Here is a 19340-nt window from a genome sequence, read left to right on the forward strand (position 1 = left end):
AAAACAAGATTTCTTAAAGGTGATGTTGAAACTGAACCATTATTTTAACCATTCCCCTCTTTTTATCATCTTATCTAACTGTCTGTCCCTCATGTCCCTACCTATTCCCTAGGCCTGCAAGTTAACCCTACTTCACAACATCACGAGGCTAATCCGTCGTTTGTATTGGGATACCAGTCCTGCTGCACATCCATTCAGATTAACTTGTTATCAGACCTACTGTCCCTTACTTTCCCTATAAGTTTACTAAGTAATCATTGCTATATGTATGGAGGGAGTATTTTATATGTGTGTGCATAAGCATATGGGATAGTTGAAAATATATATATAGTACATAATAACTATAGGGTACATGATCCAGTATCCGAGACTAAATAGTTGCAGGGAGTTCATCATTTATTAGGTCCCATCCTCTGCTACCGAGGTTGACTTCAGACCAATGGTTTTCCGCAGAACATACAATCTGATAAGTCTGCTGCAGTCATCTTATTGGAGAAGATGCATTCCCGTTGTACTGCGGTGATTATTGTAGTCATGACTTGGGTTTGTTTCACTTCAGTGTCTGCATCAATTTTATTTCGGGTTTTACCTGGAAAACACTTACAATTAGAAGCAAGAATTTTCCTTATAATTATCACAAAAAGCCTTATGATTATTGCAATTACCACTATTATATAAAATAAATTTAAAGGATTCAACCAAGAAAGCCATTCGGGTAGTGGTAAATTATCTAATGCATTTGCTTTTCGTACACCTTCCTTAATCCGTTGGGCTTGTTCTATATCATGTGTAACTTGCATTAAACCAGTGGGATCTATGAAATGGCAACATGCCGGACCGACCACCTGGCAAAAACCTCCCTGTGAGGCAGTGAGATAGTCTAGTACCATTGAGTGCTGATTAGTGATCATTATCAGTTGTTTCATGTAAACGGACTCAACGTTAAGTGCATCAAATAAGTAATCGGTTACATTATCAAAAATATCCCCCAGCTCTTCTTTCATCTGGGCATTTCTCATTGTGCCAAAGGTTACCCCCAAGGGACCAGTTAACACCATTCCTGCTTTGAGATACCAGGGTGTTCCCATGAGATGTTTTTTTACAACAACGTTAAACAACTGAATGAACATCCTCTGATCCCAGTGATTCCATAATTTTTGCCAGGGTTTGTATATAACTACAAGGGAAACAGTGAGAAATACATAACTGTACCAAAGATAAAATATATTGACATATAAAAATACGTACCAACTCCTCCAAAATACGGTGAAATTGTATTCCAGACTCCTATGCTTCCTCTCCTTAAGCGTTGTCCAATTGCAAGTTCTAAATGAAATAGTTGCCTTTTGTATCTCTGATTTGAGTGTACCATTCAGCCCTTCCACCCTACCACTACTTTGTGGGTGGTAGGGAGTGTGGAAGGCTGAATGGTACACTCAAATCAAAGATACAAAAGGCAATGGCAGAAACAGGAAAGCCTTGGACTGAGTGTCAATTTGACTAAGCCACAGGCTAATAAGGCTAAAAATAAAAACAATATATATGAATTTGGGGAATTTGATGGTGCCTGGATAAACAAGGAACTTAACAAACATTATTTAGGAAAAATACCTGTTCAACAATTGAAGCTTAGTTTCGCAGCCAAACATCCTGTCCCTTATGATGTCAGTAAAGGCGGTCAACAATGTAAACCAACCTGCCTGGAAAGGTATATCCATAAAAATTGGACAAAAGAACACCTTTTCGCTTTAGGAGACACCCACCAATGTACAGAAAAGGGAGCAATACATGTAGATGAAGAAATGAGGGAAGGCCAATTGGGAGATGGGGCATCCGAAATGTCCATAAGTATTAACACCCAACCCCGATGTTTGGTTCTCCAATACTATAGAGCAGTTACTACCGACTTAGACGATTCTTGGTGTTTATACCCTCAAACAGTACGTCTGGTAACTATTGTTATGGCATTCCTGAATGAGTTTCAATTTCAGTTACCAAAGGGCGTCTATATAATATGTGGGGACAAGGCCTATAGATGGATGCCGAAAGGTGCAGAAGGCACCTGTACATTGGCTAGATTAGAACCCGCCACATGGGTTTGGGAAGATAGGGACTTCCCTTATAAGAATGTGCCCAGCCATATGCTCGCAAAAAGGAGTATAACTCCCCCCCCCGAGAAAACATCTCATGGGAACACCCTGGTATCTCAAAGCAGGAATGGTGTTAACTGGTCCCTTGGCGGTAACCTTTGGCACAATGAGAAATGCCCAGATGATAGAAGAGCTGGGGGATATTTTTGATAATGTAACCGATTACTTATTTGATGCACTTAACGTTGAGTCCGCTTGCATGAAACAACTGATAATGATCACTAATCAGCACTCAATGGTACTAGACTATCTCACTGCCTCACAGGGAGATTTTTGCTAGGTGGTCGGTCCAGCATGTTGCCATTTCATAGATCCCACTGGTTTGATGCAAGTTACACATGGTATAGAACAAGCCCAACGGATTAAGGAAGGTGTACGAAAAGCAAATGCATTAGATAATTTACCACTACCCGAATGGCTTTCTTGGATGAATCCTTTAAATTTATTTAAGGGAATAGGGGGATGGATAAGTGGCATCATACATGTCTTGATCCAGACTGTGTTTATAATAGTGGTAATTGCAATAATCATAAGGCTTTTTGTGATAATTATAAGGAAAATTCTTGCTTCTAATTGTAAGTGTTTTCCAGGTAAAACCCGAAATAAAATTGATACAGACACTGAAGTGAAACAAACCCAAGTCATGACTACAATAATCACCGCAGTACAACGGGAATGCATCTTCTCCAATAAGATGACTGCAGCAGACTTATCAGATTGTATGTTCTGCGGAAAACCATTGGTCTGAAGTCAACCTCGGCAGCAGAGGATGGGACCTAATAAATGATGAACTCCCTGCAACTATTTAGTCTCGGATACTGGATCATGTACCCTATAGTTATTATGTAATATATATATATATTCTCAACTATCCCATATGCTTATGCACATGACGCGCCCCTGGGCCTGTGTCGCGCAGCGTTGCGCACGCGGGAGCTTACCCGGAGCCGGATCAGATGGGGGTAGTAGTCTCGTGGCGGTGACCCGGTCCGTGCCCAGGGAGTCAAACTAAGTGGCGAGTCTATTAGCAGTAGATGTTGGATGACTACGCCACCCGTTGAATGCAGCTTTGGAGCTGCCGCTGCAGGGCAGACCGCTGAGGCCGGTGGAAGGATGGTGCAGCGAGGATGGTATAACCCCCAACGAGAGGGGTATGGCCTCAGGGCAGCCGACGTGGATGATGGGGATAGCAGGAACCACTCAGAGACGATGCGGTGTAGTTCAGGGTCTTTACTGGTGACAAAGATAGACCCTCCCGGAGTACTGGCTAGCGATCGGGGCCTGGTCAGTCCTTGAGCAGATGGGATCTCCCCTGGCCAGGCGGAGTTGTAGGCCTCCCAAACTAACGATACTCTTCTGGCTACCTTGCTAGAAGCGGGTATAAGTAGCCCACGTCCCTGAGTGTACCGTGTGGTGCTCACCCGTATGGCCGGTGACTCGGGGCCTTCTAGTAGCTTCCGCTCCACGACGGCGGTGCTGGTCCCATGCGTGTGACCGTGCCTTCGGGTTTCTTGGCCAGAGGACCTGAAATCCCCTGCCTGACGGATTCTGCTGCTGGGTAGGAGTTAGTCCCCACAGCCTCGGACTCCGGGTCCGGTAGGAAATCTTCTCAGTCAGGGCGAGCTCTGCAGCTGCCAGCCCCTGACTCCTTGTAGCACTGCTCCCACAGAGCTCCTGTTGTTTCTTCCTATGCTGCTTCTCTTCTCTGTCTCTACTTCTGGCATGGGCCAGGAGCTGGGCCCAGCCGGAGCCACAGCTCCCTGTCAGCCCTCCTGGCTGCACTCTCCCTCTGAACTCTCTAACCCTGCCTCAGCCCCAGGTTTATCTAGGGGAAGTTCTTCCCCTCCCAGGACTGGGCAGGAGGTGTGGCATGCAAAGGATTCCTGACCAAGAGACCTCCCACCTGCTCTCAGACATAACATTGCTGTTACTGTGGAAACCAGACCCCTGGGGTGCCACACACACACATATAAAATACTCCCTCCATACATATAGCAATGATTACTTAGTAAACTTAACTTATAGGGAAAGTAAGGGACAGTAGGTCTGATAAGAAGTTAATCTGAATGGATGTGCAGCAGGACTGGCATCCCACTACAAACGACGGATTAGCCCCGTGATGTTGTGAAGTAGGGTTAACTTGCAGGCCTAGGGAATAGGCAGGGACATGAGGGACAGACAGTTAGACAAGATGATAAAAAAGAGGGGAATTGTTAAAATAATGGTTCAGTTTCAACATCACCTTTAAGAAATCTTGTTTTTCAGTTGTTTACCCTTGATACAGCAGATTTTCTTTTTCTTTTTCTTAATCACAAGGTTAACCTTTATACATAAGTTAGGAGTTGGCTGACAGGGTCTATAATTATCATACTTGTCCTGTATCTGTCCACGTAAACAATGTCCCAATGTATCAAAATCAGGAAACTCCCTAAGTCTCCCATAACCTGGACTGTACCCAAGGTTGATTATCAGCAGAACAGTATATGTGTGAAAGGATGCTAACTGTATCATACATCATGAATATACTTCAGATGTATTGACAAGCAATTGTTCTTTAATTTCTGTGTGCCAAAGATAGCATGTTACTTACATAATCTTTTATATATTACAAAGTCCAACCCACCTTGATTAAGGGTATATAATAGCATGACATCTAATAATAAAAAACAGGATTATTCTCTTGAGACAGTCTGTAGTGAGTGTCTTATTTGAAAGCGACATTTATCTAAGAGATCTCTATAACTAATCTGTCTACCTGGGAAGAAGTAAGATCCCCTCTCGTCTTCAACAGGCCGTCCAGAGGCTGGGGGCGCTACCAGGAGACAGGCCAGTACACCAGGAGATGTGGAGGGGGCCATAGGAGGGCAACAACCCAGCAGAAGGACCGCTACCTCCACCTTTGTTCAAGGAGGAACAGGAGGAGCACTGCCAGAGCCCTGCAAAATGACCTCCAGCAGGCCACAAATGTGCATGTGTCTGCACAAACGGTTGGACCCCGACTCCATGAGGCTGATAAGAGGACTCGACGTCCACAGATGGGGGTTGTGCTCACAGCCCAACACCGTGCAGGACGCTTGGCATTTGCCACAGAACACCAGGATTGGCAAAGTCGCCACTGCCGTCCTGTGCTCTTCACAGATGAAAGCAGGTTCACACTGAGCACATGTGACAGATGTGACAGAGTCTGGAGATGCCATGGAGAGTGATCTGCTGCCTGCAACACCCTTCAGCATGACCGGTTTGGCAGTGGGTCAGTAATGGTGTGGGGTGGAATTTCTTTGGAGGGCCGCACAGCCCTCCATGTGCTCACCAGAGGTAGCCTGACTGTCATTAGGTACCGAGATGAGATCCTCAGACCCCTTGTGAGACCATATGCTGGTGTGGTTGGCCCTGGGTTCCTCCTAATGCAGGACAATGCCAGACTTCATGTGGCTGGAGTGCGTCAGCAGTTCCTGCAAGATGAAGGCATTGAAGCTATGGACTAGCCCGCACCTTCCCCAGACCTGAATACGATTGAGCACATCTGGGACATCATGTCTCGCTCCATCCACCAACGTCACGTTGCACCACAGACTGTCTAGGAGTTGGCGAATGCTTTAGTCCAGGTCTGGGAGGAGATCTCACAGGAGACCATCCGCAACCTCATCAGGAGCTTGCCCAGGTGTTGTAGGGAGGTCATACAGGCACTTGGAGGCCACACACAATACTGAGCCTCATTTTGTCTTGTTTTAAGGACATTACATCAAAGTTGGATCAGCCTGTAGTGTGTTTTTCCACTTTAATTTTGGGGGTGACTACAAATCCAGGCCTCCATTGGTTAATAAATTTGATTTTCATTGATGATTTTTGTGTGTTTTTAATGTCAGCACATTCAACTTTGTACACAACAAAGTATTCAATGAGAATATTTCATTCATTCAGATCTAGAATGTGTTATTTCAGTGTTCCCTTTATTTTTTTGAGCAGTGTATTAATACTAGTGTTGAGCCACCCCCGTAGTGTTCGAGTTCGGTTCGGTTCGTCGAACACCCGTGTGTTCGCCGAACTGTTCGTCGAACTGTTCGTCGAACACCTTCGAACACCGTTAAAACCAATGGCAGGCAAACAAAGGTGTCCAAAAGCTGACAAACTGCTCAGAAGACACAACTAACACATGGAAAAGTGACAAGTACATATAGTCATGCGAAAAGAAAAGAGGTGGAGGAGTAAAAGGAGGGGGAGACACAGATATAGGCATGTCATGCCCTTCTAAAATCCAAAAAGTGAGAAGCCGACACGTTCAGTCTGCTCCTGCCCGTGCCACCTCCGTGTCGCCGGGTTTGTGCCAGAGCCGCGGTGAACCCTGACGGCCAGCCCCCCTCTCCCAATACTGGTGCCTGTCCGCTGGTGGGTCGACCGAGCCCCCCTGTGGTGGAGGCAGCTCTAAGCTTTTTAATTTAAATTGTCTCTCTAATTTGAATGAATACACTTTAAATCCATTTACAAGGATCTATTGGAGGGCAAGTCTCATGCCAGCAGCCGCGTAATTCCAGCTCCAGTAGCGTCCACTAAAGCTGCTGCAGTTAAAAAGCTTTTATAAGGATCGAGCTCAGCTGTCCACCGCAAGGCATCCTACTGCCAGTCCCAGCCCCTATGCCTTGGGGTGCCTCCTGATGCTCTTCACTGAGTATCCCGTGGTCCCGAAGCATTTCCTTTGAAAAAATTAAGTGTCCAAACTACAGGTGGTGTAGCTTGCTTAACAGCCGGGATAATCCGCTGACTAGCAGACACTGCTACTAGGCACAAAGTATTTCCTGGGCTAGATGCAGTGAAAAATTTGTAATTAGATACTCTCGTTGGATGCTGAGAAAGCATTCCATAGAGTCTCCTGGCACGCCATATATGATTCTCTTAAAAACCTTGGGGTAGGGGTCTAGGGGACCCTTTTTTAGCCAAAATCACGGCCCTGTATCACAATACGTCACCTAGGCTGAAGATAAATGGAACTGTAGCACCCTGAGGGCTCGGTTGCTACAGAGGTATTGCACCTCACCCAGAGGTGTGATATCTCACTCTCAGGTAAGGATGGAGTGTGGATCAGGACCCGACACCTGCATGCATTACACCACATTGCCGTGGGGCAGGGCGACCAATATGCCTCTGAGATGGGCACGACAGTCCCTGTCCCTGGCTGGAGTGGGGGGAGGGAACACTGAGGAAGGGGAACCCTGTAGTGCAGGAGCAGGGAGGAAGCAGTTCCTGGGTGCATTGAGAAGGGAGTATAAAAGGTGGGCGCCATCTTAGTTCAGTGCAGAGAAGTCTGAGCAGAAGTGGCAGGGAGCAGGGGCTCTGCATGAGCTCTGCTCCGGAGGCGGGCCTAGTAACAGAGGCCCAGGCCTGGAAGAGGGAGAAGGAAGGAAGAAGAGCGGAGAAGGCTCCAGGAACGAGGAATGAAGGGATCCCAGGGGTGCGGACGGGCGAGTCGCCACCGCACGCCCGAATCCACCTGCGTGGAGGGGTCAGGCCAAAGGGGGAGACCGGTCCCCGAAACTAGTGGAGGCAGGAAACGACCCTCAGCTAGAAACCGGAGGCTGTGACATTTTATGTGGCGCAGCCCCTCGCTACACCCGCTAGGAAGGCACCACATAGGGTCAGGGAAACTGGCGCCAAGTTTACCAAGAGGAGGCCCGAGGCAGCCGGACAGAAGGGTTGGTAAGAAAGGCCAGACAAAGGACACACAAAGGGGGTCCTGTGAAGCGCTCCAAAGTTATCTGGGAGTTGTCTGAGCCCCTCACCTGGTGAGCACAGTACGACGTGGGCAGCCGTTACCTGCAGACGTGGTCTGGATAATAAGAACTGTGAGTAAAGGCCCTGGACTGCATCACTGACTCCGTGTCGTTACTGCTGCTGCCCTGCACCATCACCCCCATCCTCCGCATACACTGCCCTGAGGCTATACTCCTCCCGTGGGGAGTTATGCTACGCTCTGCTGCACCCACAACACCAGCCTCAGCGGTCTGCCCTGCAGCGGCGGTTCACTCTGACCGCAATCCACGGGTGGCGTAGTCGGACATTTAAACATCAAAACCACATAAATAGTTCCGCCACTGGTTTGACCACCCTGAGCCACGGAACCGGGTCGCCGCCACGAAGACTACAACCACCAGCATCCACCAAAAAGGGTCCGGCTCCGGGTGTCCCAAGGCCCAGGGGGTGCATCAGAACATTTTCATCACCTTTCACAATCACCAGTGGGACAAGGCAGGGATGTCCTCTGTCCCCTCTCTTATACATCCTAGTGACGGAGCACCTGCTCTCATCAATTCGCCATAACCCCAATATTAGGTGGATTGAGGTGGGAGGCACCGAGTACAAGTGCTCTCTATTTGCTGATGAAGTCCTAGTATATATCACTCAATCACATATATCCATCCATGCTGTTATGGCTGAAATAGATCACTTTGTTACATGGTCAAATTTTAAAATCAATGCAGCGAAGTCTGAGGCCCTCGATGTCTCCCTCCCCAAATCCATATAGGATTCCATCCAGTCCAACTTTCCCTTTGCCTGGCCCTCACAGGGTATCAAATACTTAGGAATTCCTATTCATAGAGACCTCTCCCATCTATGTTATCTTAATTTTGGGCCCTTTATTGAACAACTCCATACAGACCACGGTTGGCAAGTTAGAACTGTAAGATTCACTACGTGAACCACTGGTGTTTTGTGGAAAAGCACATGTACACTGTGTTCCAAATTATTATGCAAAAAGTGTTTAGGAGTGATAAGGGAAGAATTTGTTTGTTTGTCAGTTAAACTCATTGATGGTGATGTGTGTCAGGGCTCTTTATATCACTGTAAGCAATTGCAGACACCTGTGCTAATTAGTTTGGCAGGTGTGTCCAATGAAAGGCAAGACTACTTAAGAAGGCTGTCTCACATTATTAAGCAGCCTACATTTTCTGCCAAAATGGGAAAGAAAAAGGATGTGTCGGCTGCTGAGAACCAACAAATTGTGGAGTGTTTAGGTCAAGGCATGACTACAATCAACATTGTGCGATGATCAGGATGAAGTGTCTTGGCAATCAAGAAGTATGTAGCTGATTCACAGTACACACGTGTGCGTGATGATAAGGGCAAATTGAGGACTCTTTCCTACAGGCAATTACGTCAGGTTAAAAGAGCAGCGGCAAAAAAGCCTTGTCATAGCAGCAGACAAGTTTTTGAAGCTGCTGGTGTCTCCAACGTCCCCCGAACAACAAGATGCAGGGTCCTTCAGAGGTTTGCAGCTGTGCATACGCCATCCTGTCGACCTCCTCTATCCACTTCACACAAGCAGAAACGGCTCCAGTGGGCCAAACATTACATGAAGACTGATTTCAAAACTGTTTTGTTCACGGATGAGTGCCGTGCAGAGCTCGATGGTCCAGATGGATGGAGTGGAGGATGGCTGGTTGATGGACACCCCACGCAAACACGGCTACAGCGCCAACAAGGAGGAGGTGGAGTAATGTTTTGGGCTGGAATCATGGGGAGAGAGATTGTCGGCCCCTTTAGGATCCCTGAAGGCGCTAAAGATGAACTCCATAATGTATGTGGATTTTCTCAAACAGCACTTCCTGCCATGGTTCAAGAAGAAGAACCGTGTATTTCACAGCAAGATCATTTTTTTGCATGATAATGCACCATCTCATGCTGCACATAAAACATCTGCATCTCTGGCTGATATGGGCATAAAAGGGGACAAACTTATGGTGTGAACCCCATGCTCCCCTGACATCTACCCCATTCAGAACCTCTGGAGCATCATCAAAAGGAGTGTCTATGATGACGGGAGGCAGTTCACATCTAAGCAACAGCTCTGGGAGGGTATTCTGTCCTCATGCAAAACAATTGAAGCAGAAACCATCCAAAACCTGACAAATTCAATGGACGAGAGAGTTCAGAAGCTCCTTTCGAACAAGGGGTCCTATGTGAAAATGTAACATCACCTAGAATAAAGTTTTGAGTTGAAAACTGTTTGATTTCAGTTTCTAATAATCTGCTAATGCTTATAATTTCAAAAATGACCATTTTTTTGGTCTTTATTAAAATGAAAGGGTTGATCGAAAAGTTTGGGGGATCTAAGAGTGTGGCAACCCAGTAGTCATGATTACTTCACATTCTGACAATATGAGGGTCATGTTGCAGGTAGTGCAGCAAGAAGGCACTTATGTGTCTTGCGCATCTCGGAGCCCCAAAATTATTTTCCGGGCTAGATGCAGCTAAAAATTATTATTAATTTTAAATCTGGTGGAGCTTAGTATAGATGGCCTAATAGGATCAGTGCTGCACACTGCTACAAAGACCAAATTATTTTCCAGTCAAGATACAGATAAACATGATTAGTAATTTTAAATCTGGTGGAGCTTATTATAGATGGCCTAATAGAATCAGTGCTGCACACTGCTACACAGCCCAAATTATTTTCCAGCCAAGATACAGATAAACATGATTAGTAATTTGAAAGCTTAAAACGGTTGGTAGGGTGATTTTAACCAATCATCAAGCTTTTACTCTCCCCAGGATGACACAGGGGTAGAAAAGTAGTTTCGGATCCATGATTTGTTCATCTTTATGAACGTGAGTCTGTCTACATTATCAGTGGAGAGCTGCGTGCGCTTATCTGTCAGCACACCACCAGCAGCGCTGAACACACGTTCAGACAGAACGCTGGCTGCGGGGCACGACAAGATCTCCAAGGCGTAAGTGGCTAGCTCCGGCCATTCATCCAGATTGGAAGCCCAAAAAGAGCAAGGGTCCAGTGACACAGTCATGGCTTCAATGTTTACTTGGAGATACTCCTGTACCATCGTCTCTAGGCGTTGACTATGTGTCAGACTTCTTGTCTCCTGTGGCCTTGCAAAGGATGGGCTAAAAAAGTGGTGAAATGATTCCGCAAAATTGATGTTACCAGCAGATACTGTGGTTCTGTTACGGTTTGAGTGCTGAACACTTGACGGTCCCACGGTTGGCAAGTTGGAACTGTGAGATTCACTACGTGCACCACTGGTGTTTTGTGGAAAAGCACATGTAAGATTCTGCAACAGTCTCTGCTGATACTCCTGCATGTGTGCATCCCTTTCTATGGCAGGAATAATTTCTGCAAATTTACTTTTGTACCGGGGATCTAACAGTGTGGCAACCCAGTAGTCAGGATTATTTCTAATTCTCACAATTCGAGGGTCATGTTGCAGGTAGTGCAGCAAGAAGGCACTCATGTGTGTTGCGCATCCAGGAGCACCAAGTCCCTGTTGTGTTGGTGGCGAGGTAACAATCATGCTTCCTTCCTCTGTCCTCTCCCCCCAACCTCGCACAACAGAAATGTGATCAAGGTCTCCCTCATCTGATGAGTCTTCCATCAGTTCGTCCTCCACTTCTTCCTGGGCTCCTGCACCTTCCTCACTAGTTTGGCTGCTACCATGCGCCCTGGTAAAACCACCTCTCCCACCCTCACATGCCTGCCGCCTTGGTGCTGCCGACCGTCTGGACCTTGCAGATGTTAGCCCTTCCGCATACAACTCCTCCTCCTCTACTTCCTCCACCTCCTCTTGTGCCACCACCTGACTCCGAATTCTGTTTAACATGTGCTCCAGCATGTAAATCACCGGAATAGTCATGCTGATAATGGCATCGTCAGCACTAAACATCTTCGTCGCCATTTCAAAACTGTGCAGAAGGGTGCATAGGTCCCTGATCTGAGACCACTCCTCCAGCGTGATTTGCCCCACCTCTGGATCTCGTTGGCCCAGGCTATACGTCAGAACGTATTGCACCAGGGCTTGTCGGTGCTGCCACAGTCGCTGCAACATGTGCAGAGTTGAATTCCACCGGGTAGGCACATCGCATTTTAGCCGGTGAAGTGGCAGGCCCAATGACTTCTGTAGAGATGTAAGTCGCTGAGCTGCAGGATGCGAACGGCGGAAGTGAGCACACAGCGACCGTGCCCTCTGCAGAAGGCCATCTAGTCTGGGATAGTGGGCTAAAAATTGCTGGACAACCAGGTTCAACACGTGAGCCATACAAGGCACGTGTGTGACATTGCCCCGGCGAAGGGCCGCACCCAGGTTTGCAGCATTGTCGCACACGGCCTTCCCTGGTTTCAGGTCCAGTGGAGACAACCATTCATGAAATTGGTTCTCCAGAGCTGACCACAACTCCTCAGCTGTGTGACTCACATTTCCCAGACATTTCAAAGTAAAAACCGCCTGATGACGTTGAGCCCTACTGCCAGCATAGTAAGGAGGTGTGCAGGATCCCTTCTGCGCAGTTAGAAAGCTTGTGGCATGACCAGACAGGCTTTGGGTGCAGGTGGAAGACCGAGAGGAGGTTGAGGAGGCAGAAGCACTGGAGGAACTTTGAGATAAAGAGGATTGACGCACAACTCGTGGGGACGGCAAGACTTGGACAGCAGCCCCTTGTCCTGCTGTCACCATAGTTACCCAGTGCCCAGTCAGCGACATGTAACGCCCCTGTCCATGCCTACTCGTCCAAGTGTCTGTGGTGAAATGCACCCTGTCACACACAGAGTTTCTCAAAGAAGCGGTGATGTTGTGTGCAACATGCTGGTGGAGCGCAGGCACACCTTTCTTTGAGAAGTAGTGCCGACTGGGCATCTGGTACTGGGGCACTGCGACGGACATAAGGTCTCGAAAATCCTCTGTGTCCACCAGGCGGAAAGGCAGCATTTCTGTAGCCAAGAGCTTGCAGATGGTGAAATTCAACCTCTTAGCTTTCTCATGGCTAGGAGGAAATGGTCTTTTACTTGTCCATATGTGAGGGACCGAGGGCTGGCTATTGTGCTTAGACGGGGTTGATAAGGGTGTCCCCGGCAAACTGCCGGTCTGTGAGGAAGATGCAGGCGGACATGTTAGGTTGCCTTGATCCAAAGGTGGTGCTATCGATGTCGGACAGCGCTCAACACCAGCTGGTGTTACCACCTCCAAAGAAAATGATGACCTGCCAATCACGCTGGCTGTTGCGGGTAAAGAGGTGGCAGGTCTGCGCCCCAAAACAGGTGTGACTGCTGTCCCCCCAGTCACAGAGGATGAAGAGGCCGCGGATGCACAAGATATGGCAGACGGTGGTTGGCCCGGCCGGCTAGGCCGCATTGTAGCACACTGAGCTTCCCACTGCAACTTATGCTTCATGTCCATGTGCCGGTTCATGCATGAAGTACTCAAACTATGTATTTTTTAGTTTTTGCTGACAAATGTTACAGATAACACGAGTTGGGTCATCTTTATCGATCTGAAAAAATGCCCAGGCTATGCAAGGCTTAGCACCCATGCGACCTGAAGAGCCACCACGACTTGTGGTGAGAGGCAGAGTTGTGTTTGAGGATGCAGTTGTTGACGTGCTTCCAGTACTACGTCTCTGTCCAGGAAGGCGCAACCTGACCTCGTCGTCACTAGCATCTTCCTCCACCTCCTCTGCTGACCTCATCTCTTGGCTGACTGTGGGTTGACAGTAAGTGGGATCTCCAACCTCATCATCATCACCCTGTGCGTTATCACACCCGTCGTCCTCAGAGCCAACCTGTTCCTGCCCTGACAAAAAACTAAAGTTGTCGCTCCAATCAGGTATTTGAGTCTCATCATCGTCTTCCTCATTGTCTCCACCAACAGGAGTTACAGTTTGGGAATGAGGGTCTACATTATGGTCAGAACCTTCTGCGTCTGGTCCTGGATCCGACTCATAAAGATTCTGGGCATCAGTGCAGATCATTTCCTCGTCTGGATTCACAGAAGCGCTGGAGTCAACCTCTGATTCCCAGGCTATAGTATGAGTAAACAGTTCTGCAGACTCAACCATTTGTTCTACCTCATACTCAGATGGGCAGCTGGAGATTTGGGAGCTGTGAGGAAGCAAGTGCGATTGGGGTGACACCTTTGAGGACTGGAGTATTTGTGATGTTAAAGTTGATGTGGAGGAGAGCCCACTTAAAGGAGCACTTGATATCCGTTGAAGCACCTGCTGTTTTTGTGCCTCATCTGGAATTTGTAGCGATTGGCGTGGCCGTAAGAAAGGAATCTTATCACATTGTCCGCTAAAAGAAGTAGACATTTTAGTTTGGCTGGAAGATGGTCTTTCTTCTGCAGATGTTACTGTTGCTTTAACACCTACCCCACGGACACAACCTTTTTTCCCCTTCCCAACACGCCTATTCCCCTTTCCACCAGCAGCAGGCCTTTTTCCACTCATTTTGGTGGTTAACTAATTCACAACTCTGGAGTTGTTTGCACAAAAAAACAATGGATGGGAACCGAGCAGAGCTGAGTGGCCAAACTGTGGTATTAGGCCAAAACTATTGGCTGGGTTAGATGCAGAAAAAAATTATATTCAATTTGCAACCTGATGGAGGTCAGTATAGATGGACTAATAGAACAAGTCCCACACACAGCTAGAAGCCCAAATATTTTTCAGAGGTAGATGCAGAAAAAAATTGTATTCAGTTTGCAACCTGATGGAGGTCAGTATAGATGGACTAATAGAACAAGTCCTACACACAGCTAGAAGCCCAAATATTTTTTCAGAGGTAGATGCAGACAAAAAATTATTTTTAATTTGCAACCTGATGGAAGTCAGTATAGATGGACTAATAGAGAAATTCCCACACACTGCTAGAAGGCCAAATATTTTTTCAGAGCTAGATGCAGACAAAAAATTATTTTTAATTTGCAACCTGATGGAGGTCAGTATAGATGGACTAATAGAGAAAGTCCCACACACTGCTAGAAGGCCAAATATTTTTTCAGAGCTAGATGCAGATAAAAATTATTTTTAATTTGCAGCCTGATGGAGGTCAGCATAGATGGACTAATAGAGAAAGTCCCACACATTGCTAGAAGGCCAAATATTTTTTCAGAGCTAGATGTAGAAAAAAATTATATTCAGTTTGCAACCTGATGGAGGTCAGTATAGATGGACTAATAAAACAAGTCCCACACACAGCTAGAAGCCCAATATTTTTTCAGAGGTAGATGCAGAAAAAAAATATATTCAGTTTGCAACCTGATGGAGGTCAGTATAGATGGACTAATAGAACAAGTCCTACACACAGCTAGAAGCCCAAATATTTTTTCAGAGGTAGATGCAGACAAAAAATTATTTTTAATTTGCAACCTGATGGAGGTCAGTATAGATGGACTAATAGAGAAAGTCCCACACACTGCTAGAAGGCCAAATATTTTTTCAGAGCTAGATGCAGACAAACAATTTTTTTTAATTTGCAACCTGATGGAGGTCAGTATAGATGGACTAATAGAGAAAGTCCCACCCACTGCTAAAAGGCCAAATATTTTTTCAGAGCTAGATGCAGATAAAATTTATTTTTAATTTGCAACCTGATGGAGGTCAGCATAGATGGACTAATAGAGAAAGTCCCACACACTGCTAGAAGGCCAAATATTTTTTCAGAGCTAGATGTAGAAAAAAATTATATTCAGTTTGCAACCTGATGGAGGTCAGTATAGATGGACTAATAAAACAAGTCCCACACACAGCTAGAAGCCCAATATTTTTTCAGAGGTAGATGCAGAAAAAAAATATATTCAGTTTGCAACCTGATGGAGGTCAGTATAGATGGACTAATAGAGAAAGTCCCACACACTGCTAGAAGGCCAAATATTTTTTCAGAGCTAGATGCAGACAAAAAATTATTTTTAATTTGCAACCTGATGGAGGTCAGTATAGATGGACTAATAGAGAAAGTCCCACACACTGCTAGAAGGCCAAATATTTTTTCAGATCTAGATGCAGATATAAATTATTTTTAATTTGCAACCTGATGGAGGTCAGTATAGATGGACTAATAGAGAAAGTCCTACACACTGCTAGAAGGCCAAATATTTTTTCAGAGCTAGATGCAGAAAAAAATTATATTCAGTTTGCAACCTGATGGAGGTCAGTATAGATGGACTAATAGAACAAGTCCCACACACAGCTAGAAGCCCAAATATTTTTTCAGAGGTAGATGCAGATAAAAATTATTTTTAATTTGCAGCCTGATGGAGGTCAGTATAGATGGACTAATAGAGAAAGTCCCACACACTGCTAGAAGGCCAAATATTTTTTCAGAGCTAGATGCAGAAAAAATATATATTCAATTTGCAACCTGATTGAGGTCAGTATAGATGGACTAATAGAATGATGCTATGCCCAAAAGATTTTACTTCACTAGGTGCAGTAAAAAAATTGGTATTCTATACACAGGTGGTATATCTTGCAACACAGATAGGCTACTCCACTGACTAACACACTCTGCAATAGGCCAAAAAGGATTAGCTTTGCTAGATTCTGCCAAATGCTGTGAAAAAAACTTGCACAGCACTGGCACAGACCTGCCTGGCAAAAACTGATAGGAACTGATGTAACCTAGTCCTGAAAAGGACTGCAATTACAATTAGTCTTTACTCCCACAATCTATCTATTTAAGAGCACAGACCTGCCTGATAAAAGTCGTAGTAAATGCTGTAACCTAGTCCTTAAAAGAACTGCAATCACAACTGTTCCCTACTCCCAAGCTATCTGTAGATTTGTGCGAAAATTGGCTTGAAATTAACAAGGTATAGCGCACACAGCAACAGCGGTGCCGTCTAACACGCAGCTGCAGCAGTGAGAAAATGGTGGCGACAGGGAAAATGGCTTGGTCTTATAGGGCAAGGACATGTGACATACACTGCCAATGACACATGCCCTTGCTTGTGTGAAAAAAAGCAATTCGCTCCATGTGTGCGCTGCTGATAGGCTGACAGATTGCACCTCCCCACTGTAAATGCGGGAAAGAGAAAAAAAAATGGAGATCTTCATTATTCCTGCAGAGATCCATCCCCTGCCCCTCCCCCCACCCGCTGTACACTCAATCTGCGTATTAACATTAATTTTCATCATTACTGAGAAAAAATCCAGTTATGATTTTGGTGCACGAACAGTTATCGAACATAACCTCGAACAGCCGAATTTTTCTCAAATCGTTCGTGTTCGCCGAACGGCTCGAACACTGCCCAAAACAGCTCGAATTTGAGATTGGCGAACAGTTCGAGTCGAACAACGCTCATCTCTAATTAATACCTGCCAGGTCTTTCCTGCTTGTTCTGTACCTTTTCATGTATGGTTAGATTAGTTCTATCTATGAGCACAGTTTGTGTACAATACATACAATAATGTTGATAATTTCTTGTGTGGATTTTTCAACGTTGTTATCTTTTGTCTGCATTGTGTCTGTAGACATTTTAAGATTGAAGCATTAAAAGTTTAATTTTACTATCACACTCACACTTGCTCATGTTAAGTTTATATGCATTGTGACATCCACGGTTTAGTGGTACAAAATGGACATGCAATGTACTGTACCGCTTTAGGCTGCTATTTTAAACTTAGGCTGCAGAAGAAAATGTGTTTATTTTGGACTACCCAATAACTATTTAGACTTATATTTTATATAATCTAACGAGAATGCCTTTATTCCTAGGTGCATTTTTAATTCCATATGGAATATCTCTCATCTTGGTAGGCATTCCACTATTTCATTTAGAACTTGCAATTGGACAACGCTTAAGGAGAGGAAGCATAGGAGTCTGGAATACAATTTCACCGTATTTTGGAGGAGTTGGTACGTATTTATATATGTCATTATATTTTATCTTTGGTACAGTTATGTATTTCCCACCGTTTCCCTTGTAGTTATATACAACCCCTGGCAAAAATTGTGGAATCACTGGGCTCGGGGGATGTTCATTCAGTTGTTTAATGTTGTTGTAAAAAAGCAGATCACAGACATGGCACAAAACTAAAGTCATTTCAAATGGCAACATTAGGGCTTTAAGAAACACTAAAAGAAATCAAGATTAAAAATGTGGTACTCAGTAAGGGTAATTCTTTTAAGACCAAGCAGAGGGAAAAAATTATGGAATCACTCAATTCTGAGGAAAAAAATATGGAATCACCCTGTAAATTTTCATTTCCAAAACTAACACCTGCATCAAATTAGATCTGCTCGTTAGTCTGCATCTAAAAAGGAGTGATCACACGTTAGAGAGCTGTTGCACCAAGTGGACTGACATGCATGAATCATGGCTCCAACACGAGAGATGTCAATTGAAACATAGGAGAGGATTATCAAACTCTTAACAGAAGGTAAATCATCACGCAATGTTGCAAAAGATGTTGGTTGTTCACAGTCAGCTGTGTCTAAAATCTGGACGAAATACAAACAACATGGGAAGGTTGTTAAGGGCAAACATACTGGTAGACCAAGGAAGACATCAAAGTGTTAAGACCGGAAACTTAAAGCAATATGTCTCCAAAACAGGAAATGCACAACAAAACAAATGAGGAACGAATGGGAGGAAACTGGAGTCAATGTCTATGACCGAACTGTTAGAAGCCGCCTAAAGGAAATGGGATTTACATGCAGAAAAGCTAAACATAAGCCTTCATTAACACCTAAACAGAAAAAAACAAGGTTACAATGCGCTAAGGAAAAGCAATCATGAACTATGGATGACTGGATGAAAGTCATATTCAGTGATGAATCGTGAATCTGCATTGTGCAAGGCGATGATGCTGGAACTTTTGTTTGGTGCCATTCCAATGAGATTTATAAAGATGACTGCATGAAGAGAACATGCCAATTTCCACAGTCATTGATGATATGGGGCTGTATGTCAGGTAAAGGCACTGGGGAGATGGCTGTCATTACATCTTCAATAAATGCCCAAGTTTACATTGATATTATGGACAGTTTTCTTATCCCATCAATTGAAAGGATGTTTGGGGATGATGACATCATTTTTCAAGATGATAATGCATCCTGCCATAGAGCAAAAACTGTGAAAACATTGCTTGAAAGAAGACACATAAGGTCAATGTCATTGCCTGTAAATAGTCGGGATCTCAATTCAATTGAAAATCGTTGGTGAAAGTTGAAGAAAATGGTTCATGACAGGACTCCAACCTGCAAAGCTGATCTGGCAACAGCAATTAGAGAAAGTTGGAGCCAGATGGATGAAGAGTACTGTTTGTCACTCATTAAGTCCATGCCTCAGAGACTGCAAGCTGTTATTAAAGCCAGAGGTGGTGCAACAAAATACTAGTGATGTATTGGAGTGTTCTTTTGTGTGTTTGGTTTTCATGATTCCATATTTTTTTCCTCAGAATTGAGTGATTCCA

The 19340-nt window shown here is 45.1% G+C and overlaps 1 protein-coding gene across 1 annotated transcript in view; it reads left to right on the forward strand.

The window, feature by feature from the left end:
- The window catches only part of SLC6A18 (solute carrier family 6 member 18), a 1027837-nt gene that overhangs the window by 170760 nt on the left and 837737 nt on the right, over positions 1-19340 (forward strand). The window contains exon 2 of the mRNA XM_073676926.1: positions 17641-17781. Within this exon, the coding sequence (XP_073533027.1) occupies positions 17641-17781 (141 nt within the window). The remainder of the gene's footprint in view (positions 1-17640; positions 17782-19340) is intronic.

The sequence above is a fragment of the Phyllobates terribilis genome, unplaced genomic scaffold, assembly GCF_046119375.1.
Source record: "Phyllobates terribilis strain yellow unplaced genomic scaffold, ASM4611937v1 Scaffold_4__5_contigs__length_816908805, whole genome shotgun sequence".
Lineage (NCBI taxonomy): Eukaryota > Metazoa > Chordata > Amphibia > Anura > Dendrobatidae > Phyllobates > Phyllobates terribilis.